Source organism: Drosophila nasuta, chromosome X (assembly GCF_023558535.2).
Source record: "Drosophila nasuta strain 15112-1781.00 chromosome X, ASM2355853v1, whole genome shotgun sequence".
Classification (NCBI taxonomy): Eukaryota; Metazoa; Arthropoda; class Insecta; order Diptera; family Drosophilidae; genus Drosophila; species Drosophila nasuta.
The window spans coordinates 22791710-22816256 of NC_083459.1; the positions used below are offsets into that span (position 1 = coordinate 22791710).

Here is a 24547-nt window from a genome sequence, read left to right on the forward strand (position 1 = left end):
GTGAACTGCAGTTGCGTGTCACGCGCTGTGGGCTCAAGTGTCGTGTCACGTCATTCAGTATGATGTCATCTATTAATGGCAGTTAATTAAAATATTTAAGTAAGGTGACATAAGCATTTTTAATTGCCAAAAAGCAACGAAATTACTCCAACATTATAGTGAATGAAATTTTGTTAATTATAATGTCAAAGTTGTTCTCTACCTTGTGTTACGTAGTTTTGTTTAAGAAAATATATCGATTGACATTTGCGTGAGTTGTGCGTTCGCCCCGTTTGGGGTGTCATGTCTAGTGACGTAGCTCTAAAGTTGACCTGGTTTTTTTAATGCGCGCCAAACGTTCGCCAATTTAAAAATGTAAACATGCAATCGGTGTTGCCAGATCTTTGCATTGCATGAATTGCATAGAAACACAAAGTTGAAACCGGTTGGCAGGCCGAGAAAACAGTATGGTATTATTTAGTATATTTTTGTACATTTTTAGCGGCGGCTTGTGCACTGCGCGATTGCAACAATTGTTTTACCTTCGAGAAGTTTTTTTTTAATAACTTTAAAATTGGTCTAAAGTTAGTTTTAGGTACATAAGCAAACGGACTTTTTGATAAACATGAAAAAGTGCAAATTATTAAAAAATTAGCGCTTGTTTGAAATTGGCCCCATACCTACTTCAGTGTAACCAGCTGGTAAATTCTGCAAGTGGTATTTTTTTTTCATCATAGTGAAATAGTAGATTCTAAAATGCAATTTGCGGTCGGTCGGTCACGCTGAGAACAACGGCGACTATCAAATTGATTAAATATATTTCACTTAAGTTAAGGAAACGCGCAACAAAATAATGAAATAATTGATTAAATTGCAATGTGAAGCGTCGTTTGCTGTGACAGAGAGCGGGACCGACAGCATAGGGGATAAGCGCAAGTGTCAATTTAGTTAACCATTTAGAATTCTTCACTCACTCACACACACAGTGATGGCATCGAACGAACAAACGAAAACGAAAACTACAATTCATTCTAAGCCAAAGCCACTATTTGTGCGTGTGCGATTGTGTGTGTGAGTGCACCGCTGTGTTGTGCGTATGTGTGTGTGTGTGTTAGTGTTGGTCTGACGACATTGACTACTAAGCCAGCCATTACACCCATTACCCATTGCACTCCTCCCACTCCCCTCGCCGACCCTTCGGCTCCTTGGCACACACCACCCACAAAACTAGCAGCTAGTAACCGTTGTTCTTGTTCTTCTTTGTATTAACTGCTACACAACAGGAGCAATAAAAAACGAAAAAGAAAAACAACAGTAATGTAATGAAATAAAGTGAAATAAAGAACTCGAAAAAAGAAAAACAACTGAAAAAATAAGAATCGCAAAGAACAATAAATACAAGTGAAGTGAAAAAATAAAAGAAAAAAACAAAAGCGAAATGTGCCATGTTTGTGTCGTCGGGCGTTCCACTGGAAGCGGCTGAGGATTTCCAGTGAGCAAGCAGACAGCAGGACACATTCCCTCCTCCCTCTGTCCATCGCTCCTGGAACTGCAAGTCAGCATGTTCAATCGGCTGATCAACACTGGAAGTGGCAGTGGAACTGGAAGTGCAGCTGGAACTACTGCTGGAACAAGCACAGCTCCTGTCGCTACTGCCGCTTCACTCAACGCGGAGCCATCTCTGGCAGCAGCAGCTGGAGCTGCAGCGACGACAACGACGGCGACGACGACTGCAACGACTTCCAGTGGCGTTGGAACGACACCCATCAGTGATCTCTATTTGCGTCCGCTGCCCTATCTGGACGCCAAATGGCTGCGCGCCGATCTCATCGCCTGCCTGCGCAACGCCTCCGAAGGCGCCGTGCTTTGGAATCATTTGATCCACGACTGTGAACTGGTGTCGTCGCCGACGGCGCCCCTCGTGAATGCCCGGGGTCATCTCTCGTATCTGGGCGACGATGGCAAGCACTATTGTGGCGCCCAGGCGCTCCAATGCGCCTGCTGTCAACCGGAATACTGTGGCCCGCTCTCCGCCTGCAATTGCGAGGCGTGCCGTCCCCTCGACTCTGACATGGCCATCAAGAAGTTGACATCGGCGGCTGCCCAACAGGCGGCCGCTGGCCAGCAGCATGCCACGGAGCAGACACTGAACAGCTGGCTGTGGAGTCAGCCGCCCAATCAGCTGGCCAAACACGAGTGCCAGCGTTCCCTAATTGGCGAACTCCATGAGCTGTCGCTGCGTGCCGCCGGCAACTGTTTGTCGGCGCAGCAGCTGCGTCAACAGCTATTCATCTATGAGCGCTACTTTGTGGCTTTGAAGCGCAGTCATCAAGCGCCGCCAGCTGCAACACAGCAGTCACAGCAACAACAGCAGCAGGTGACACCGCCTGTCCAAGAAGATGTTGTGGTGGCTGCCTTGCCGCCGGAGAAACCCATGGAGCAGCGCAAGGAGCCGGAGCATGCGGCTCTTGGCTTGGCACGCGTCGGAACACGAGCTGCGCTCAACTTTAGCTTTGCCTTTCTGCGACGCGCCTGGCGCTCCGGCGAGGACATGGAAATGTGCAGCGAGCTGCTAAGCGAGGCGCTCGAATCTCTGCAGGAGCTGCCCGAGGCGACGCTCTTCGATGCCGCTGCCGAAGTGTCGCCATTGTGGCTGGAGGTCATGGAGCGTTCCATTAAGTTTCTGCGCCTCGTCGCCCTCGGCGATCCAATGGGTGGCCGCTGCCTAGCGCCTCTGGCCGACAGGCACACTGCGCTCTGCCTGCTCCTTGAGCTGGGCGTGCAGAAGGGCACGCTGGCGGCGACGCTGGAGTGTGTGGTGCTCCTTCTGCTGCTGTGGGAGAAGGACAACGATCACAGCGGTCACGGACAGCAACTGGGCAACAATGGCGACAATCGGGACATGCCACGCAAGACGGGCGCTCCTCTCTTGCGCATCCTGCAGCGTTATCAACGCTTGGGCTCCGATGCCACAGCCAACCACTGTCCAGGCAGCGCCTCGGGCTGTGCGAACTCCTCGAACTCGGTGGAGGCGACACCGATGGCGAGTGCCACCGAAACATTTCTGCGTTTTCTCATGCTGCCCAAGAGCAGTGCTGCCATTGTGGATTTGCGTCGCGCGGCCGTCGTCATCATCTCCCACCTGGATCGTCTCGTCCAGCCGCATATGCCGCATCTCCCCAGCAGTCTCCTCCGATTGCGTCCCCTCAATACTGGCAACAACAGCAGCAATAGCAACGGTGGCAACAACAACAACTCGGCGCTGGAACAGCAACGTGTTTATGCGCTGGGTTGGCCAACGCTGTCGAAGGAGCAGCAGGGATTCAATGTGGAGCCAGCGCTCAGCTGGACAGGAGCCTCCACTGGCCATCAACAGGCGGCGCCCTCACTGGCGCTGCTCAGCTGCAAGTTCCAGGTGAAGCAGGTCGTCTGCAGCGAGGATATTGTGCTGCTGCTCAGCGAAGAGGGAAAGCTCTACAATTGGCGCATTGCCAAGCCGGAGACGGAGCCGCAACTGCTCGACTTCCCGGAGATTGCCAACGAGACATTTACATCGATCGCCTCGCACTGCGAAGGACGCCACTTTTTGGCCATCGACAGCAACTGTAAGTTGTGATATTCTTCAATTCATTTCTGTTTATCATTCCTTAGAGAAATCCTTGTTTCCGTTCAACATTAAAATTCGAAATAGTAAAATTAAATACTAAATACTACTTTATATGTCAAAATTTGAAGATTAACTGATGTAAATACTAAATATTGCTATCAAAATTGATTATCGAAATGTTGTATATCAGTTAATTGAAATTACAAGTGGGCAAACTTAAAATTTAGATTACTACACAATTACTTTCGGTATTCAATTTTGTTATAAATTCATGATCAAAATCGTATATCAGTTTAGTCAAATTGTTCTTTGAAAAACTTCTAATTCGAGTTTCCAAATTCCAATTTTATAGTTGATGTTCGAATATCTGATCGTTTTACTAAAATATCTTTACTTGTTTATTCTCATATTATTGATTATCTAAATTAATATGCTTATTGAGTATCAGTTATAAATTAATCTCATTTATTGCTTAAAATTAAAAATGGTTTTCAAGTTCATCGTCAATTAAAATTCTATTGAATTGTTGAACAAAGTTCTTGTAGAAAAGCTAGCAAATTTAGACAAATTAATGGTCACATGGTCACACCTTAATCTTGAATCTAAATTTGAATTTCTTAAATGATGCGAGAGAGTTTACTTGTGATTGCTTCATAACGTTTTAAGTAAAGTATTATTTCATATTACAATTTACAATATTATCTTGTCACACTTTAATTTGGAATCCAAATTTGAATTTGTTAATGATAATGATAACGCTTTAACTTAAACTTGAAACTTTTAAGTAATGATGATTCTGTTTCCTTCTCTTATTTTACAATTTACAATATAATTTTTGGGTTCTCATTAATACGATCATTTGATTTATTGGTTTACCTCGTCACACCTGAATTTTGAAAACAATATCATTTATGGTTATCACAGATTTTGTAATATTTTCATTGCATTTAATTGGATATTGATTTGAATACGTTATTAATTAATTTTCTCACTCCACAGGCAACGCCTATTCCTGGGGCCTGGGCGATGGCCACCGGTTGGGTCATGGGGACTGCCACGCCCGCGAGGTGCCCACCAAGATCGAGATGCTGGTGCGACTCGTCAAAGCCGTCTACTGTGGCTGCACCTACAGCGCAGCGATCACCTGTCGAGGGAATCTCTATACGTGGGGCCGAGGCATGTATAGGGACGATCAGTATTTACCGGCGCTGGTGCTGAAGGATCATCAAGTGATCGACGTGGCGCTGGGCAGCGGAGATGTGCATACGCTGTGTCTCACAGCCGAGGGATTGGTGTATGCTTGGGGCGATGGCGATTATGGGAAACTCGGAGGTGGAGGCAATGGGACAACTGGGAACAGCGGGAGCAACATGAACAGCGTGCAGCCGCAGCTGATCGATTGTTTGCCGCGTGTGCAGCGCGTGTTTGCCGGCTCACAGTTCTCGCTGGCGCTTACTACCGAAGGACAACTCTACAGCTGGGGCAAGGCATCCTGTCTGGGACATCAGCATGTGGAGCGAAGTGTGCCACGTTTAATCACTGGACTGCAGGTAAGTTGTTCTTTATATAATCTATATCAAATGTGTTCTAATTCCATTCCGTAATTAATTGCAGCACAAGCGCATTGTCGATGTGGCGGTGGGCGTGGCGCATTGCCTTGCTTTGAGCAGCAGTGGGGAAATCTACGGCTGGGGACGCAATGACAACCAACAGATCTGTCCCGCCTCCGTCTGCAGTGAGCCGCTGATACGTCAGCCCATCCTTGTGGCTCTGCCCACGCTCCCAGCCAGCGGCATGGCGTGCACAGCCGCCCAGAGTCTCATCTGGACACAGAGCACACGACAGGGCGTTCCATTGCGTGCCCCGTTCGTTATTGATCTTGGCGAGCCAACGTTTCGACTGCTTGACCAACTGTTGGGCATGTGCAGCGCCAGCGCGGCGCAAGATAATAATAGACAGACGCCCAATCAGGAATCGGAATGCATTGCCGTCGCCTGTCTCAATCTGGTGCGACTGCAGCTGCTCGCGTTGATTGCCAACGGTGTGGAGCCTCGGCATGTGGGACTCGCGAGTGGCGGACGACTCTTGAACAGCCTGAAGACGCGCATTCTCAGTCTGGCCGGAGGCAGCCAAGTGCTGCGCACCATTCAAATAGCCGCTCAGCAGGCGCTGCAGGTGAGCTGCAACTCTTTTTATAGCGAAAAAGAGATGCATTTAATAGTATAACATTTTAAAGCTCACTCAACAACATTGTATTATTCAAGCCGAGAGTACTATTGCTATAGTAAGAGAGGCTTTAATGAATGAAATAACGAGCTATTTCAATTTGAAGTACGTTTAAGAATTGTTTGAAAGTTAGAAGGAGTCGCGTCTTCGCTAAACACAGGTGTGTGTCTCAGCTTAACGAAAATTCGTGATTTATGGCTTAGCTTAACGAAGAAATACTCAGAGTGGTGCAATCAGGATTTTATATTTCATATACATTGTATAGCTATAGGGAAAGAGGCCTTAATGATTGAATTAATTAACTCTTTCAATTTAAAATGTTTGAAAGTTGCTAGTGATTTGTGTTTTCGCTAACAATAGATGCAAATACCTTGGTTTTATTTGCTTGTGTCTTAGTTTAATGAAGAAATACTTTCCTATCGATCGCTTTAATTAGAGTTGGAATTAACGAACTCTTTCAAATTATTTAAATGTTGCATAAGCACTAAGCTTAGGTTCAAGTACATGCTATAGGTTTGTCCTTTAGCTTCATGAAGAAGTTCTTTCAAAGCAATAGTTTTAAGTAGATCTAGAATGTAGTAAACTTTTATTTATCATCACACTTTATGCTTTTCAGGACGGCTGGAGCGTGCTGCTGCCAACGGCTGCGGAGCGTGCTCAGACGCTGACGGCCTTGCTGCCATCAGAACCGGGACAAGCGTGCTCGGCAGGACATCGTTTCATGACGGATCTGCTGGTCAGCTCACTGATGGCCGAGGGCGGCCTGGAGACGGCGCTGCAGCATGCGATACGCTTGGAGAGCAGCTCCTGTTCGACCGACTGCGCTGATGGCGCACATTTGCCACTGCTGCAGCTGATTACACGACTGCTGGGCAACAATGCGGCGCTTACTCAGAGCAGATTGAACCTAACGCTGCTCGCTAAGCAGCAGCATCAGCATCAAATGCAGCAGCAACTGCCGGATGAGGAACAGCATCATCATCATCATCATCACCATCATCACCACCACCATCATCATCATCAGCCACAGCATCTGCATCAGCCGAGCACAACGAGTCCCAGCTTGTGTCTGCTGCATCGCTTTCAGCGTCTGTTGCTCGCGCACATTCATCAAGCGGGCAGCGAGGAGGACACAACGGGAGCGGAGGCATTGCTCTCGCAATATCTGCACAGCTTGATTCCCGCCTGCGTTAGCACCATGCAGCAGGCCCATGAGCTCGCCTTGCAGTGTCGCGAGTCAAGCGACAGCTTGACGCACTCGCATTCACATCCGCATCCCTTGGGCGCCGCCCTGAGTCGTGTCCTGCAGGCGGACATCTCGGATGCGCTGCTGCACGAGTTGCTCGTGGGTCTTGTGCTTCTCAAACGGGATCGGCCGCAATGCTTGGCCAGCTTTCGATGGGCACGTCTCTGTTTGCCGCTGCTGCGTGCGCTGGATCGCTTGAATCGGGCCCTGGGCGAGGGAGAACTGCGCGATGGCGACGACATGGGCTGGCCGGGCATCATCTGCCGTGGCGGTCCCAAAGGCTCTGCTCCGCCGCCCACATCAACCGATCCCGAGACGCACTATGTGCGTCGCGCCGATCTCGACAATCTGCTGCTCGACGGCAATCGCTGCATCATTCTAGCTGGTTACGTTTGCGATCTCTCCAACTACAGGTGAGCACATCGATTGATGTTCGATATTGTCTATAAAATCAGCTTTGAGTATTTGAGAGTTGAGGGTTTTTTATATATATATATATATTTTTAGTAAAAGTAAAAGTAGTAAAGTATATACATTATTGATTATATAATTAATTATAACTAATGTATTTATGATTGCTGGCATTTCAGTTACGATCAGATAAAAGTTGTAGAAGTTATTTGAGAAATACTTTTGTATGGCAGATAATTGGGGTTTTGTTGCTTTGGCTGACAATCTTTCTTGTACTCTATGGTATATTTATGTATAACGATATATCAAATATAGTCATCAATATATACTTATATTTACTATATCGAAGTAGTACTACATCGATATACCAAATATAGTTATCGGTATTTTTTAGTATACTTCGGTATATTAATTCAGTGTATTTTTAGAATATAGTTTTACTATATCAATATAGCAAATATATCAATCGGTATATCTTAATAAATTTCGGTATATTAATTCAGTAGAATATGGTTGTATTGAAAATTCTTTCTAATTTCATATTTGTTTTCTTTGCATTGCAGCTGCGAATCGGACAACTTGCGTGCGCTGCTGGAGCTTGGCTTAGGCAAGGATCTGAGCGTGGAGCTGAGCACGCCGGCGCATCGCTGTGCCATGGAGCAGATGCTGCAGCACTACAAGCTGGGCAAGTACATGGCCGCCCACGGCGCCAATGACGAGAAGGTAAATAGTTGTTGTCTGCTGTGTTTGCTTCTGAACTAATTTCCAAACTTGTTTTAGGCATCAACGCCAGCAGCGACACGCTTGACGCACTTTAGCTCAGAGTGTGCGCTCGCCCAGCTGCTGGGATTGGTGGCCAATCTGATGTGCAGTGGACCCAGTTTGCAGCCGGCGGAGCTGCAGTGCCGCCAGCTGGACAAGTCGTCGCTGTTGAGCGGGGGATTGCTGCTACTTCAACCGAGCAATCCCTTTGACGAGGAGAAGGGTGAGGCGCGCAGCAGCCACAGCACGGCGGGCAACACACCCACGGAGACGCCGCTGGTGGTGCCGCCAACACGGCGTCTTGGCGCCCTTGAGCAGCTGCAAAGTCGCGTCGATGGCTTCATTGCTGGCCTGGCCGAGGCGCGTCTCTCCGAGCCGCTGGTAGCCAACTGGTTGGCGCTAACGGAACGCTATTGCAAGGCGCACAATCTCATGTGGCACCAGGAGTTCGCCACCGAGCATCCCGTGCAGGAGCTGGAGCGTCTGCTCAGCGCCGTGCTGTTGCGTCATCAATGCTTGGGCGGCATGGTGCTCGCAGCCTTGGAGACGCCAGCAACAGACGCTGCGAGTGGCGAGCAACAACAGCAACAACAACAGCAGCAGCAACAACAGTCGCTGCCGAAGCAGCTGGGCGAGATCATACGGCTGGTGCATCAGGCCAAGTGGTCGGTGGTGCGGACGCGACAGCAGCTGAATCGCAGCTATAAGGAAGTGTGTGCTCCCGTTCTGGAGCGATTGCGTTTTCTGCTCTACGAGGTGCGCCCGGCGATTAGTCCGCAACAGCGTGGACTGCGTCATCTGCCCATTCTACAGCGTTTGCCACGCTTTCGGCTGCTCGTGCGGCGGCTGCTGCAAGAGTTGCGCGCAGCCAAGCAACAGCAGCCGGTGGCCAAGCCCGAGGATCTGCTCAACGCAAGCATTCAACAGCAACAGCAGCAGCAACAACAGCAGCAGCAACAGACTGCGGAATTGCTGATCTACGAGCAGCAGCAGGAGGAGCAACAACAGCAGCAGAAGAAGCAGCCCAAAGTCAAGGAGCAGAAGCAACTGGACGAGGAGGAGTCGTTGCTGCGGCGTCTCAACGAACGCCAGCTGCAAGCGGACATCGAGCTGGACACCACGCTGCTGCAGGACATTGTGGACTTTGCGCTGCAGGACAGCTGCGATGTGGAGACTGTGCGGCGTGCCATGTATTGTCAAATGCAGCGTTTCCAGCTGCGCCTCGCCGGTCTGCAGCTGGTGCAGCAGCTGCTCGAGCTGCACGGCCTCCTGGATGCCACGCAGTACAGTCTGCTCAACGGGTATCTGGGACTGCATCTGAAGGCGGCGGCCAGCGGCGCATCGCCGCAGCATGTGCTCGGCCAGCTGAACATGGTCAGTGCGTATCAGAAGGCGCGATTGCTGCTCGCCCAGGCCGGCGTCCTCGATTGGGCGGTGCGGGAGCTGCGACGCCTCGTCAACCAGGAGCAACAGGGCGCTGTGCGTGGCAAGGATAGCTGCAACCTGAGCACTTATGTGCTGCTGAAGCGTTTGCCGCGCGCTCGCTTTCTGATCAGCGTGTTTGGTCTGCTCGCCAAGGAGCTGGGCGCCAATGAGCTGGGACTGCTGATCAACTCTGGACTGCTGGGCACAGTGCTGGGCCTTTTGGCGCAGACGGGCGCCGAGGGCAGCAGTCGACAGAACAGCAGCGAGCTGAGCGTGCTCTACGAGGACAGCGTGCTGAAGCAGAAGTGCAGCAAGGCGCCGCTGAGTGGCCCCGATCTCGCCAAGCTCATGAAGATCGGCACGCGCATTGTGCGTGGCGGTGACTGGAAATGGGGCGATCAGGATGGCAATCCCCCGGGGGAGGGTCGCATCATCAGTGAAGTTGGCGAAGATGGGTAAGCTAAACGATATTCTTTTCTCTATGAGTCCTTCCTGATGAGTGTTTCCCAATCCCTTCCGTAGTTGGGTGCGCGTGGAGTGGTATACGGGCGCCACCAACTCGTATCGCATGGGCAAGGAGGGTCAGTACGATCTGCAGCTGGCTGACAGCGCCTTGAACGTCGCCTCGCCCACTGAGCCGGAGCGTGAACTGGAGCTGGGTGGCAACTGCTCGGAGCCACCGCCCAGTAGTGAATCGCATCCATCGAAGCTGCTGCGACATTGTGCCGCCAAGCTGCTGCAGATACTCGCAGTGGGCAGCGGCCTGCATGGCGCTCAGCTGGACAAGCATGCGCTGCGAGGCGTCACCAGCATGTTTCGGGCCATGCTCGATCCCAAACCTGCGCTGGCCAATGTGGTGCATTGTTTAGGTTGGCTAAACCTCGGCTTCATACGCGCCATAGCAGGTGAGAGTCAAAACAGATGGAGAAGTGTCTGAAAGTCTGTAATTATTTCTTCCTTCTTCCTCGCTAGGTGACTGCCCGCGTCTTTGCCTGGAACTGAGTGCACCCAACTGGCTGGCGCATTACTTTGCGTTGCTGGAGCAGCCGGCGGGCAACGAACGCGGCGTCTACCGTCAACTGCACTGTCTACGGCTGCTGCAGTGCATCCTGTCGTCGTGGTCGGGCGAGCAGGAGCCACGCATGGCGGCGCTGGTGCGTCAGCTGTTCGCCACGCTTGGCCGGATTGCGCTTCACTGTCCCGGCGACGCAACACTGCAGCCCCAGGAGAGCGGCAAGGCGCGTGTCCTGCTCACCGCTTCGCATTCGGGCAGCGTGGCCGAGGAACTGGTAGCGCTGTTGCGTCGCCTGCACACCCAGCCCCATTGGAATGCGGTGATCAATTCGTTTATGGCCCAGAAACTGTGCGTGGCCGCTGAACTGTTGCAGGGCGAATCGCAATTGCCGCCGCCAACGCAACAACCGCTGGATATGGAGCACAGCTTTGTGCTGGGCGTGCTCAGTGCCATGGGTGGCTACGATCTGCGACCCCGCGTCGGTCTGCATTGCTTCCACGAGGGCAGCCACATGATCATCGCCAGCTTCACGCACAAGGGACGTTGTCTTCTCGCACACAGTAGTCCCGGTAGCAGCAGTAGCAGCTCCACGAACACGGGGCTGGTCAAGGTGCCGTTGGCAACGGTGCTGCCGCAGCTGGATCACAGCGTCTTCAGCCTGACACGGCTGCCCATGAACGAGATGCTGCTCAATGCCTGGACGGTGCTGCTCTATGGTCCGGCCAGTGCCAATGGAAATGGCGGTCCCGGCGCTGCTGGCTGGGAGATGCTCAACAACAGCGAAGGTCGGCTTGATGTGCGTTTGCTGCGCAGCCAGCAGCTGCAACTGTCGGTGCTGCATACCAACGGCGTCCTCTACAGGCATCAGGCGGCGCTACGCAAGATCCTGAAGCAACGAGCGCCAGCTGGAGGCTATAACAACATCGAGGGCAACGAAGAGACGGAAACGGAGCCTGAACCAGAAGCGGAGCCCGAGGCAGACGCCGAATTGCAGTCCGAGCAGTCGGAGATGCACTCGAATAGCAATCGAAAGGGCAGCGGTAATGGGTGAGTCACAAGACGGAATTAAAATCCTATTTAAAATCTACTTAGACAATCCCTATTTATTCTTGTTGGCTTATTTGGCTAACTCATCCGCGGACTTACTTGTTCTTTAATTAAACACCGGTTTTCATTAATGGGCTCATTTTAACTGCATTCTTAATGGAGCGAGCCTTCCCTTGATTAATTCCGTTGTCTTAGCATTCTTAATTTTTAATTAACTGGGTATTTATTCTTCTAACGATTCGTTATTAAATTGGAGGGACACTTTTAAAGCTTCACACTCAGATTAACCTTTCTTCTTCTCCACTGCAGACGATACAACAACAGCAGCACGAGCAGCAATGGCAGCCAGCAGGAGCAGCTGCTCATCCAGTGTCTGTTGCTGAGAGCCACGCAACCCTCTCCGGTGAAGGCGTGCTATAGCTACACGGATCTGGCGACGGCAGCGCTGAACTGCGTCCAATCGCTGGCCACCCAGGCGCATCAGCAGCTCAATGCTGCGGCCGATCAACTGGATCAGCCGCTGGTGCTCGCGAGTCCCGCACAGCCGACCATGGTGCATGGCATACCGGTGTACAATGTGGCCAAGGAGAAGTTTCAACAGCCCAGCGCAGTGGCTGCTGAGCAAGGGAAAACTCATGCGCTGCCTGTGGCTGCGAGCGATGCACAACTGATTGGCAAGATTATGGAAATGGGATTCACGCGCGGCACCGTTGAGTTGGCGTTGAAGCAACTCTCGCTGCAGGCGGAAGCGATGCTGCCGACGCCCGAGCAGATTGTGCAGTGGATACTTGAGCATCCCGATGTCTGTGCCAACACCATTGAAGACGAGGCAACGGTTAGCGTTGAGCCGGAAGCGGATGCGGAGGGAGATCAGGACGCGCAGGAGAAACATCAGGCCGCAGGAGAACGACACAGTTCAAGCGACAGCAGTCGCAGCAACTCGAGCAGCAGCAGCTCGACCACCAGCAGCTCCTCGGACACGGTCGAGGGTCAGGGACAAGCACAAGCGCAAGCGACTTTAATGAAGTTCGAGACACGCAAGGATTTCCCCACAACGGATCACTATGCATTGTATGTGCGGGGCTTGGTCAGACCCGGAATGTTAGTGCGTTGCTGTCGCGACTTCGAGGAGATCAAACAGGGCGACATAGGCACCGTGCTCATTGTGGACACAGAGGGATTGCACGATCTCAACGTGCAGGTGGATTGGCGCAATCATGGCAGCACCTATTGGGTCTGTTTCGTTCACATTGAGCTCGTCGAAGCGTCACAGAGTCAGCTACTCTCACTGCCATTGCCACGTCCACCGCCGCCCATTGCAGTCGGCGCTCGCGTGAGACTACGAACTGGTAACATGGCTGGCGGCGGCGGCGGAGTCTTAAATCGTCAGTCGTGCGGGTCGCTGTTGCGTCTGGGAGGATCGCGCTCCGGCCAGCCGGACTATGGCCAGGTGACAGCGATGCGGGGCAAGCAGTTGACTGTGGAGTTCCCGGATCAGCCAAACTGGCAGGGTCACATCAACGATGTCGAACCCTATCCACCGCCACCGACGTCCGCTCAGTTGCAAGCTCAACTCCAGGTGCAGGCGCAATCGCAGCTCAATGCGACAGCAGCGGCAGGACAACCAGGAGCACACGCGGATCTCATTGAGGATTGGTCGCGTTGCATACGCTCGTTGAGTGTCAGCTCGAATGAGGCGGATGCCAAGCATCTGCTTGATGGCAGCGGACTCGCCTGGCAGAGCTGCTCGAGTGGACCTTGTCGCCATTGGATACGCCTGGAGCTGCACGATCGTGTGCTCGTCCACAGCCTGGCGCTACGTGTTTCCCCCGAGGATCACTCGCATATGCCATCGCTGTTGGAGGTACGAGTGGGTGAGTGCGTCGACAGCCTGAAGGAATATACGTGGATACCGGTGTCGACGGGCAGCAGTCGCGTCGTCCTCATGCAGCAGGTGGCCAGCTATTATCCTTGGATTGAGATTGTGATCAAACAATGTCAGAATAATGGCATTCAGTGCAAGGTGCATGGCCTGCAGTTCATAGGTCGTCGCCAGCAGCCGGACATTCAGCATATGCTGGCCAATGCACAGTTCCTGGCCTGCGAGTATGGCTCCAGCGGAGCGGGAGGCGCATCCACCTCAGCCGGGGGATCTACAGATGCTGGCGCCGATGTCACAGCCGAATCGCTAGCAGCCAGCGCCGAGCAGGAACTGCCCTGCACCGTCATGGTGTGGGGTCTCAACGACAAGGAGCAGTTGGGTGGCCTCAAGGGCTCCAAGGTGAAGGTGCCGACGTTCTCGCAGACCATCAGCCGTTTGCGTCCCATTCACATTGCCGGCGGCTCCAAGTCACTGTTTGTGGTCAGTCAGGATGGCAAGGTTTATGCCTGTGGCGAGGGCACCAATGGCCGACTGGGCCTAGGAGTTACCCACAATGTGCCGCTGCCACATCAGCTGCCGGTGCTGCATCAGTATGTCGTGAAGAAGGTCGCCGTCCATTCCGGAGGAAAGCACGCTCTGGCGTTGACGCTGGACGGCAAGGTGTTTAGTTGGGGAGAGGGCGAGGATGGCAAGCTGGGACACGGCAATCGCACAACGCTGGACAAGCCGCGTCTTGTGGAGGCGCTACGGGCCAAGAAGATACGTGACATTGCCTGCGGCTCATCGCACTCGGCGGCTATCAGCAGTCAGGGTGAGCTCTACACCTGGGGACTGGGTGAGTACGGACGTCTGGGACACGGTGACAATGCCACCCAGCTGAAGCCGAAGCTGGTGACGGCGCTGAACGGACGTCGGGTGATTCAGGTGGCCTGTGGCAGCCGGGATGCCCAGACATTGGCCCTGACCGAGGACGGTGCTGTGTTCAGCTGGGGCGATGGCGACTTTGGCAAGCTGGGACGCGGCGGCAGCGAGGGATCGGCGACACCACACGAGATCGAACGCCTCTCCGGCATCGGAGTCATTCAAATCGAGTGCGGCGCACAGTTTAGCCTGGCGCTAACGCGAGCCGGCGAGGTGTGGACCTGGGGCAAGGGTGACTACTATCGGCTGGGACATGGCGGAGATCAGCACGTGCGCAAGCCACAACCGATTGCCGGACTGCGCGGTCGTCGGGTCATCCATGTGGCTGTCGGCGCATTGCATTGCCTGGCGGTGACGGACGCCGGACAGGTGTACGCCTGGGGCGACAACGATCACGGGCAGCAGGGCAGCGGGAATACGTTTGTGAACAAGAAGCCCGCCCTGGTCATTGGCCTGGATGCGGTCTTTGTGAATCGCGTTGCCTGCGGCAGTTCGCATTCGATGGCCTGGGGTCTGCCCAATGCCAGTCTCGACGAGGAGAAGCGCGGCCCGGTGCCCTTTGGCAGCACCCGCGATCCCCTCGGCGGCAGCAGTCTGGGCATCTATGAGGCGGAGACACAGCCAGCGGATGCGGCTGGCTGCAAGCTGGATCCGAAGACAACGGCAACCACTTCATCGTCGGCAGCTGCCGCAGCAGCAGCGGCCGCAGCTGCCGCCTCGGCATCCAGCTCGTTGGCCAGTCTCAGCGAGAGTCTGGCGCTCGAGACGCCGGCAGCGCGTCAAGCGGCGTTGGGACATGTGCTGCGTGCCATGGGCATTCTGCAGGCAAGGCAGCTGATTGTGGCGGCGCTGACAAGTCACAGCAAGGTGAACTACAAGGAGACGACGGCGCGACACGTGACGGGCGTGCAGCTGGAGCTGGAGGAGCAGCTGACGAACGCAGCAAGCGGAGCGGCAACAGCGAACAATGCAACAACCGCAGCGATCGCTCAGGGTGGCGGCGAGGCGCCGGCGGACGCCAGCGATGCGGCACTGCTGCCGGAGCAGCACAGTCCCGCCGGCGAGCTGGAGACACCGACGCCGCTGGTGGCGGCAGCAACAGCAGCAGCAGGAGGAGGAGGAGCCACGGGAGTTGTGGCGCCATTGACAGCGGGACCGCTGAGCGCCTTCCAGAGCCTGACGGGCTCGTTGTCCATGTCGGGCATGTCGGCGGGTTCGCACTCTCGGATGTCCGCCAGCGCCATGTCGGTGATGGCCGCCACGATGACACAGCAGGAGGAGATGCTGGCGCAGTTTAGTCACAATCACGGTCTAGATGACTTTGGCACACTGCTGCAGGAGCCGGAGGCCAAGAGTTTGGTGGAGCTGCTCAAGCTGGCTGTCTGCGGACGCTGTGGACCACCGAGCACCGCGCAGACCATCGCCGAGACATTGATTTCGCTGAGCAGCAACGCAGCGATTGCAGCCATGCTGCTGGAGACGTGCATCACAGAGCTGGAGGATCTGTGCACGTCGCGCCACTGTCTGGGCAAGCTGCCCAAGCCGGTGATGCAGGAGAGCAGCCATCCGTATGTGGACAATATGAACGTGAGCGGAACGGTGCGCATTCCGGGCGCCGAGATGCTGCGCCTCGAGTTCGACAGCCAGTGCAGCACAGAGAAACGCAACGATCCGCTGGTCATCATGGACGCCGCCGGTCACATGCTGGCCATGCGCTCGGGTCGCGAGTTTGCCCATTGGGCACCCGAAATTCGGGTGTTGGGCGACGAGTTGCGGTGGAAATTCTGCTCGGACAGCTCGGTTAATGGCTGGGGCTGGCGCTTCTGGGTGCACGCCATAATGCCGGCGGCGACGCTCGGCGAGAGCGGTTCGGATCGTGCAGTGCTGTCGCAGCCATCGATGGCCTTGGTCATGGCGCTGCTGGACGCTCGCCTGGCGCCTCGTCAACCGCAGGTGCTCTTGCGTCTGGCGGCCGCCTTGGCGGCTTGCGCTCAACTGGGCGCCCTGAGCACAGCCCAACGCATCTGGGCACTGCGCAAGCTGCATGCGGTCCTGCTGCTGGAACAGGCGCCCAAGCCACAGGAGCCAGCCTTGGCGGCTATACTGATGCCCCTGATCCCAGAGTTGTTGCGTCAGTACGAGTACGAGGAGCCGCAGGTGCGAGGCGGGATTCACTTGATGCACTCGGATTACTTCAAGACACTGGCTGCCCTGGCCTGTGACATGCAGCTGGACGCCGTGCTGCCCACTAGCCTATCGATGGCACATGGCTTGGGTTGTGCCGGAGCCAGCGGCAGCGGAAGTAGTGGAACAGCAGCCACAGGAGCAGGAGGAGGAGCGAGTGGCAGCAGCGGCAACGGAGTCGGTTGCAGCGGAAGCAGCAGCAGCCTCAACTCGGCGGCCGCTAGTTCAGGAGATGTCCACAAGTGGGCGTGGTTTAAGCGCTACTGCATTGCGGTGCGTGTCGCCCAATCGCTGATCCGACGCACGGAATTGCCGCGTCAATTCTGCCTTGAGGTGCGCAAGAAGTTCGCCGAGATGCTGCCGGCGCCAGCTGCTGCCGCGGTGGCAGCGGCAGCCACAGCAGCCGCTACCTGTCCGGGCTGCCAGTCGCCGGGGGCCTCGCTCATCAACTCGACGACGTCGCTGTCCTCGAGCACGGCCAGCAATGCATCCGGAGCGGCGGCGGCAACGGAACAACAGCTGCAGCAGCAACAGCAACAGTTGCTGCAGCAGGAGCTGCTGCTGGAGCAGCAGTCAAAGGAGCCGTTGCAGTTGCTGCAGCACGAGGATCACACGCTGTTCCAGGCGCCGCACGATGCCCAGCTGCTACAGTGGCTCAATCGCCGGCCGGACGATTGGGCGCTCAGCTGGGGCGGCGCCAGCACCATTTACGGCTGGGGACACAATCATCGTGGTCAGCTGGGCGGTCTGGAGGGCAGCCGCATCAAGACGCCGACGCCATGCGAGGCGCTTAGTCTGCTTCGTCCGGTGCAGTTGGCGGGTGGGGAGCAATCTCTGTTTGCAGTCACGCCCGATGGGAAGCTCTTTGCCACTGGTTACGGTTCGGGCGGACGCCTTGGCGTTGGCGGCAGCGACTCGTGGGCGATACCCACACTGCTTGGATCTCTGCAGCATGTGTTTGTGAAGAAGGTGGCCGTGAATTCGGGTGGCAAGCATTGCCTCGCTCTGACCACGGACGGCGAGGTCTATGCCTGGGGCGAGGGCGAGGACGGCAAGCTGGGACACGGCAATCGCATGAGCTACGATCGACCCAAGCTCGTGGAGCACTTGAATGGAATGAGTGTGGCAGACATTGCCTGCGGCAGCGCGCATTCGGCGGCTATCACGGCCAGCGGACATGTGCTCACCTGGGGCAAGGGACGCTACGGCCGCTTGGGACACGGCGACTCGGAGGATCAGTTGCGTCCGAAGCTGGTGGAGGCGTTGCTTGGCTTTCGGGCCATCGACATTGCGTGCGGCTCGGGAGATGCGCAGACGTTGTGCATCACGGATGACGACAATGTGTGGAGCTGGGGCGATGGCGACTACGGCAAGCTGGGACGCGGCGGGAGTGATGGCTGCAAGTTGCCCTACAAGATCGAAAGTCTCGCCGGTCTCGGTGTCATCAAGGTCGAGTGTGGCTCACAGTTCTCCGTGGCGCTGACGAAATCGGGCGCTGTTTACACCTGGGGCAAGGGTGACTTTCATCGGCTGGGACACGGCTCGGTGGATCATGTGCGACGGCCGAAGAAGGTGGCGGCGCTGCAGGGCAAAAAGATCATCTCGATTGCAACGGGTTCGCTGCACTGCGTCGCCTGCAGCGATGCCGGCGAAGTCTACACCTGGGGCGACAACGACGAGGGACAGCTGGGCGATGGCACCGTGACCGCCATCCAAAGGCCGCGACTCGTCGCCGCGCTGCAGGGCAAGCACATTGTGAAGGTCACGTGCGGATCGGCTCACACGCTGGCATTGTCCACGTCCCAGTTGAGCGAGCGACTGCGTCCGCTGCCCAATCCGCCGCTGGAATACGATCTGGTGCGCGATTTGTCGCCCGAGGCGTTGCACGCTCGCCTCATACTGTTGCATCACTTCTCGGAGCTGCTGTGCCCCTGCCTGGCCATGCTGCCCATTGCGGGCGATCTCAGTCTGGGCGCCCTCAAGGATGTGCTTGTGTACAACATCAAGGAGGCCGCCTTCCGCAAGGTCATCCAGACGACGATGGTGCGCGACAAACAGCACGGACCCGTCATCGAGCTCAATCGTATCCAGGTGAAGCGTTCGCGAAGTCGTTGCAACGGACTCGCCGGCATCGATGGCATGAAGAGCGTCTTCGGTCAGATGGTGCAAAAGCTGCCGCTGCTCACCCAGGAGGCCCTGGCGTTGCCGCATCGCGTGTGGAAGGTGAAGTTTGTGGGCGAGAGCGTCGATGATTGCGGTGGTGGCTACAGCGAATCGATTGCCGAGATGTGCGATGAGCTGCAGAATGGCAGCGTGCCGCTGTTAATCAGCACACCGAATGGACGAGGCGAGGCGGGCGCCAATCGCGACTGCTTCCTGCTGGATCCCACGCTCACCTCCGTGCTGCAGATGAACATGTTCCGCTTCCTGGGCGTCATCATGGGCATTGCCGTGCGCACCGGATCGCCGTTAAGTCTGAAGTAAGTTGAAGAGAAGTACATTCTACCTACGTTTAGGTTCAATTATTTAATTAATAGGGTAGAAGTAAGATTATGTAAGAGGTAGAAGAAGTCATTTCCGACCCCGTAAAGTATCGATTAGTCAACAGCCGAGGCGAAATAGCCAAGTCCGTCTGTCTGTCTGTCTGTAGTGCTATAATTATATAAAATGGGTAGCGGATATCTCATAGTGGAGCACACTCGACTGCAGCATTCTTACTTTTTCATTCCACAATTGTACTACAAAGTAGTTAATTTATATACCTAACACTTTTAAAGAAGGTTCATTCCACAATTGTGCTACAAAGCAGTTCATTTATATACCTAACACATTTAACTTATAGAGTATATAGATAAAATTAAGGGAAATAATAGTTATTCAATTGATTCATAAATGGTGCACATTAGCTTATTCTAAAATAACTAGTCTATTTGATAAGAATTTTCAATAATACTTCCCATTTTACATTAACATTATGGAATACATCTAATATTTCTACTCTTGCAGCTTGGCGGAACCAGTGTGGCGACAACTGACTGGGGAGCCGCTGCGTCCCACCGATCTCACCGAGGTCGATCGCGATTATGTGGCTGGTTTGCTCTGCATACGCAACATGGATGACGATGCCAAGCTCTTCAACACACTGGAGCTGCCCTTCTCAACGTCCTCGGCTCGCGGTCATGAGGTGCCGCTGTCCACCCGATACACGCACATCTCTCCCCGGAATCGGGCCGAATACGTGCGTCTGGCGTTAGGCTTTCGCCTGCACGAGTTCGACGAACAGGTGAAGGCGGTGCGCGATGGCATGTCCAAGGTGATACCTGTGCCGCTGCTCTCGCTTTTCTCGGCCGCCGAACTGCAGGCGATGGTCTGTGGATCACCAGATATACCGCTGGGTCTGCTCAAGTCCGTGGCCACCTACAAGGGCTTCGATCCGAGCTCAGCGCTTGTCGGCTGGTTCTGGGAGGTCATGGAGGAGTTTACCAATCAGGTGAGTTGCACTTGACGATTAGAGATGGGAATTGATAGTGCAATACACATTTGGAATTATTAAATAATTCAAATTTGGAACCAAATCAATATATGGGAAAAAACTCCTTATTAATGTTTTGTTTTTTGTTGCAGGAGCGCTCGCTGTTCCTGCGCTTTGTGTGGGGAAGGACGCGGCTGCCGCGCACCATAGCCGACTTTCGAGGACGCGACTTTGTGCTGCAGGTGCTCGAGAAGAATCCCCCGGATCACTTTCTGCCCGAGAGCTACACATGCTTCTTTCTGCTCAAAATGCCGCGCTACTCTTGCAAGGTAAGCTAAGTGAAAGTATTACAAGAGTGTGTATTAACTTCCATTCCATTTGCAGGCTGTGCTGCTGGAGAAGCTCAAGTATGCTATCCACTTCTGCAAGAGCATCGATACCGATGAGTATGCGCGAGTGGCGATGGGCGAACCCACCGAGGCGACTGGCAGCGAGGACAACAGCGACCTGGAGTCGGTTGCCAGTCACGATGGCTAAAGATAGAAGCTGGACAGAGGATAGAAGATGGAAGAACAAGAGATACCCTTTGATATTTAGGAGAAGCTGTTGCTGCTTCTCCCGCGTTAGCTCTCCTGCTTAGCATAAACACTCGAAACTCACACACACACATACGCACTTAAACTTTTGATTAGTCGATAAAGTCGATGATTATATATAGCGCATAGCAATTGCAAACGCAGCAGTTAAGCAACTCCACACGAAAAAGACAGAGAAAGAGAGAATGTGAGAGGTGAAAGAGATAGAGACAGAGAGAGAGAGAGAGAGAATGTGAGAGGTGAAAGAGATAGAGACAGAGAGAGAGAGAGAGAGAGAGATAAAGGTAGTTAATGAGCCCATACCAAAAAGAAAAAGAAGAGAAATGAAAAGCAAACGTTGAATGTTATTTCCATATTGCATAAATGTTAGTTCAAAAGTCCACACTCATAATTATACATAAATAATGCCACGAATATTTATATATATAGACAGACACACACATACACATACATACACATAACTGCTGCATTCACATATATGTACATTGATATACATATATGTATATGTCTTATTTAACTAAACATTAAACATATGCTTACATAGCTTACCTATTTAACGGATTGCACACTGATCTGCAATCCAGCAACTGATGATAAGATATTAATTGATATTAAATGTATTGTTTACGAAAGCGAATGAATTGCCACTCCCTTCCCCCCCCTCAAGAGAACATCCCCAAAGTACTACAATTAAACGATAAAGATACAATACAATACACTACACTATACACTATATAATATATATACATATATGCTAATGATGATCAATTCTAGTTACGTGTTTTGAGGCAAAACTAAAACTAAACAAAAACTATAAAAATGAAGAAAAAAAAACTGGCAACTAAAAACAGAATGAAAACTCTGAAATCCGAAATAAAATATATTATGAAAAATATATATATAAAATGCCACTTGTAGTATGAATAAGTAATAGGTTTTAGGTTTTCGGTAGGACTACGAAGGGCGGAACATAGACCAGTAGAGGTCCGTAGCTGTGCCGATTTAAGGTCTCAGAAGTTGCACAGGAATAAAAAGAATATTGTTGTTGGTTTTAATTTGATTTCAGTTGTCATTCATTGCGTACTATTTTTTTTTGTATAATTTTTTTTTTTAGAAAATGCGAATTTTGTGACCGTTTCTTTTAGCGTTCCAATTGTTCGCTCACTCGTCAAAGTCCTCAAAGAACATTTCCGAGGCAAAGTCATCCTCAAAGGCGCGAAAGCGCGGCTGCGGTTGCGTCTGTGCTTGAGACTGGACGAGCTCTTGCGGCTCTTGATTTAGGGGCAGCACTAGATCGATGTCACAGCTGCCTGTGGTCGGCACACAGGATTTGGGTGAAGTGCGTCGCTCGCGGTTGAGCTGATTGTCCGCACCATAGTCGCTGCCATCGCCATCGTCCTCCATTTGTCTAGCTTCAGCAGCGGCGGCGGCGGCAGCATCAGAACTCATATCTTCGCCGTCTCTGTAAAGCGTTGCGGCGGTGTTGTCGGCTGAGGAGTTGTCGCCCAAGACGGCGCCAATAACATTGCGCAGGGCCCGTGAGGCGGCCTCCTGCATGTGACCGATAATTTCGCGCGCCGGATGCACTTGATCCTCATGGGGAGACGGCATCTGCATGTGCGACTGATGCGTGGTCGGCTTCGGAGTCTCGATGTGTCGATGCGGATCCTCACACGGGCATTTGCGACGCGGTGCTGCTGTCGCACTTGACGACGGAGGCGGCGGCGGCGACGACGGCGGTGGCGGTGGTGGGGGATCACCATTGCAGCCCTCGCGTGCCCGACGCTCGCTAGCCCGATCTCGGCATACGGAACAATGCTTCTCGGGTGGCTGCGGCTCGGCATGCGGATCACAATAGCCCACAGGATGTTCAGGCTTCTCGACATCACAGTTGCACTGCTCCTTCTCGACTTCCGCTCCTGCTAGCTCCTCCTTTGGGGCTCCCTTACTGCGACGCACACGGTACAGCAAATAAAACACGGCCAAGGTGGCGTACGTAGCCTTGGCCACCTTGAGGGAAGGGAAAATACATTTTAGAAGTGTCCAATTTTATGCGCATTGGCATCGCTTTCACTTACGTTTGCGCGTCCGTGCATTGTGGTGCCATTGAAGTACTTCTTAAAGCCGTCGGCCATCGTGTTTCCGGTCGAGTCCTAAACTAAATTTTGTTTCTAACTATTTTCGGGTGTGTGAACTTTTGAAGTTCTCTATTGTGAGAGCTAGCTATGAAGACTGCTGACTGACTACTGAATGCTTCAAGCAGCTGCCAACTGAGATGCTGACGGGACGAGTTGAAACTCGATCATAATTCAACGTAGTTGGCAAAGCGTTCAATGTCAGCACCGAACAAGTGGAGGACTAGGTTGTCCCATCATTGGAATGAAACCGTAGAAGGAATTCAGCAATATTTAGGAGTTCAAAAGATGCAAATTTTATTTGATTATGAATGGGGTTATGAACGCAATCGAAACACAAGAGATTTGGGGTAACGCTTAACATCTATGTTTGTATGGTAGGAGCATCGTTGACCAGGAGCAGCTGGAACTATTGGAACAGCTTCTGCTGGCAGCCCTTGCAATATTTGGTGGCTTCGCGACGCTTTGCATTGCGGCGATGCATCTTAACCATCACATAGATGAGGCCCACAGAGGCCCAGGTGGCTTTGGCAACCTAGACGAAGGAGAATAGATGAGGTAAATTTGCAAAAGGCAGAAAAATAAGAGGAGAGAATCTCACACACTCACATTAGCGCGTCCGCGCACAGTGTTGTTATCGAAGATGCGATTGAACTTGAATTGGTCCGACATCGTAAGGAATCTTCAGGAATTGAATTTCTATAAGGAAACTTTTCTGGAATCGGAAATTCAATGTGACTTTCTCTCATACTATTACTAAAGTCCATACTATGCATATCTCCGTTTGGGTTGATTCTTTATTCAAAGCCTACTCTAACCCCCCCTCAAGTGATTGAATTGTCAGTTGTCATCGGTACTTTTCAGCTGTTATTACTGCCCTACTTGATAGGGATGCGCGGTATAAATATAATATTATAAATACAGAGTACAGACTGTATTGAGCGATTATGGCATTTAGATATAGCCAAGATAATGACACGCGATCGAATCAAATTCTAGTATTGACGTAACCGATAATTATACGGATGCAATGCTATCAATTCGCAGTGGAATTGTCATCAATTGGTTGTTCAAGGATTTTTGGAATCTTCAGGAGAACCGAAAGTAAACGAAGAGAACAAGAAGAACACGAAAGTCAGAAGTGAAGTAAAGAAAGAGCAGCGTCAAATGGAAATAGGTCATGGAAGGGAATGCAGTAGAAAGGCAGCTGACAGCCCACAATAATAGATCATGTCTGTGCGTGTCTGTGCATGCATGATCATGTATGCGGATACCGGCAAAAGCTGTTATTGGATTTTCGCTATGTTGTGTTATTTGCAATCGCGGTCATCGACAATCGACTTGTGAAGCTGACGAGATCTTGCCGCCTCACCTTTGCGTGTCGCAATAAAACGTGAGCCATAGCTTGGCGCTATAATTACGCCCGAGATGCATCTACACTTGTATCGGACTCGGTATAAGGGCTTGTCGATGGCTCGATAACCGGGTGCTGAGTGTTATGTTTAGGGCGGCAATGGGCGGAATGCCCCAATGCGATTTGAATAATAATAAAAATGTCAAATGTATAATTTTCGGGGGGGCTGGCAAATTAAGGGTAAAATGAGGTTATTTTGGGCCCGACCCCGATTTCAATTCAATT

At 52.6% G+C, this 24547-nt stretch overlaps 3 protein-coding genes across 3 annotated transcripts; 1 reads left to right on the forward strand and 2 right to left on the reverse strand.

The window, feature by feature from the left end:
* The first annotated feature begins 723 nt into the window (after positions 1-723).
* Positions 724-22389, forward strand: LOC132795060 (probable E3 ubiquitin-protein ligase HERC2). Its single transcript, XM_060805487.1, has 12 exons — positions 724-3584; positions 4586-5136; positions 5201-5761; positions 6429-7471; positions 8033-8192; positions 8250-10111; positions 10179-10561; positions 10629-11718; positions 12028-19185; positions 19712-20195; positions 20330-20506; positions 20562-22389. The coding sequence occupies exons 1-12, from the start codon at positions 1541-1543 to the stop codon at positions 20712-20714; spliced, it is 15666 nt and encodes a 5221-aa protein (XP_060661470.1). The 5' UTR covers positions 724-1540; the 3' UTR covers positions 20715-22389.
* On the reverse strand, positions 21816-23022 carry LOC132795062 (uncharacterized). Its single transcript, XM_060805491.1, has 2 exons — positions 22852-23022; positions 21816-22783 (listed from the first exon to the last, which is right to left on the reverse strand). Exons 1-2 carry the CDS (start codon positions 22906-22908, stop codon positions 21935-21937), a joined length of 906 nt encoding a protein of 301 aa, XP_060661474.1. The 5' UTR covers positions 22909-23022; the 3' UTR covers positions 21816-21934.
* Positions 23023-23170: 148 nt separating this feature from the next.
* On the reverse strand, positions 23171-23677 carry LOC132795067 (ATP synthase membrane subunit K, mitochondrial). Its single transcript, XM_060805495.1, has 2 exons — positions 23518-23677; positions 23171-23443 (listed from the first exon to the last, which is right to left on the reverse strand). Exons 1-2 carry the CDS (start codon positions 23578-23580, stop codon positions 23318-23320), a joined length of 189 nt encoding a protein of 62 aa, XP_060661478.1. The 5' UTR covers positions 23581-23677; the 3' UTR covers positions 23171-23317.
* Between the last annotated feature and the right edge of the window lie 870 nt (positions 23678-24547).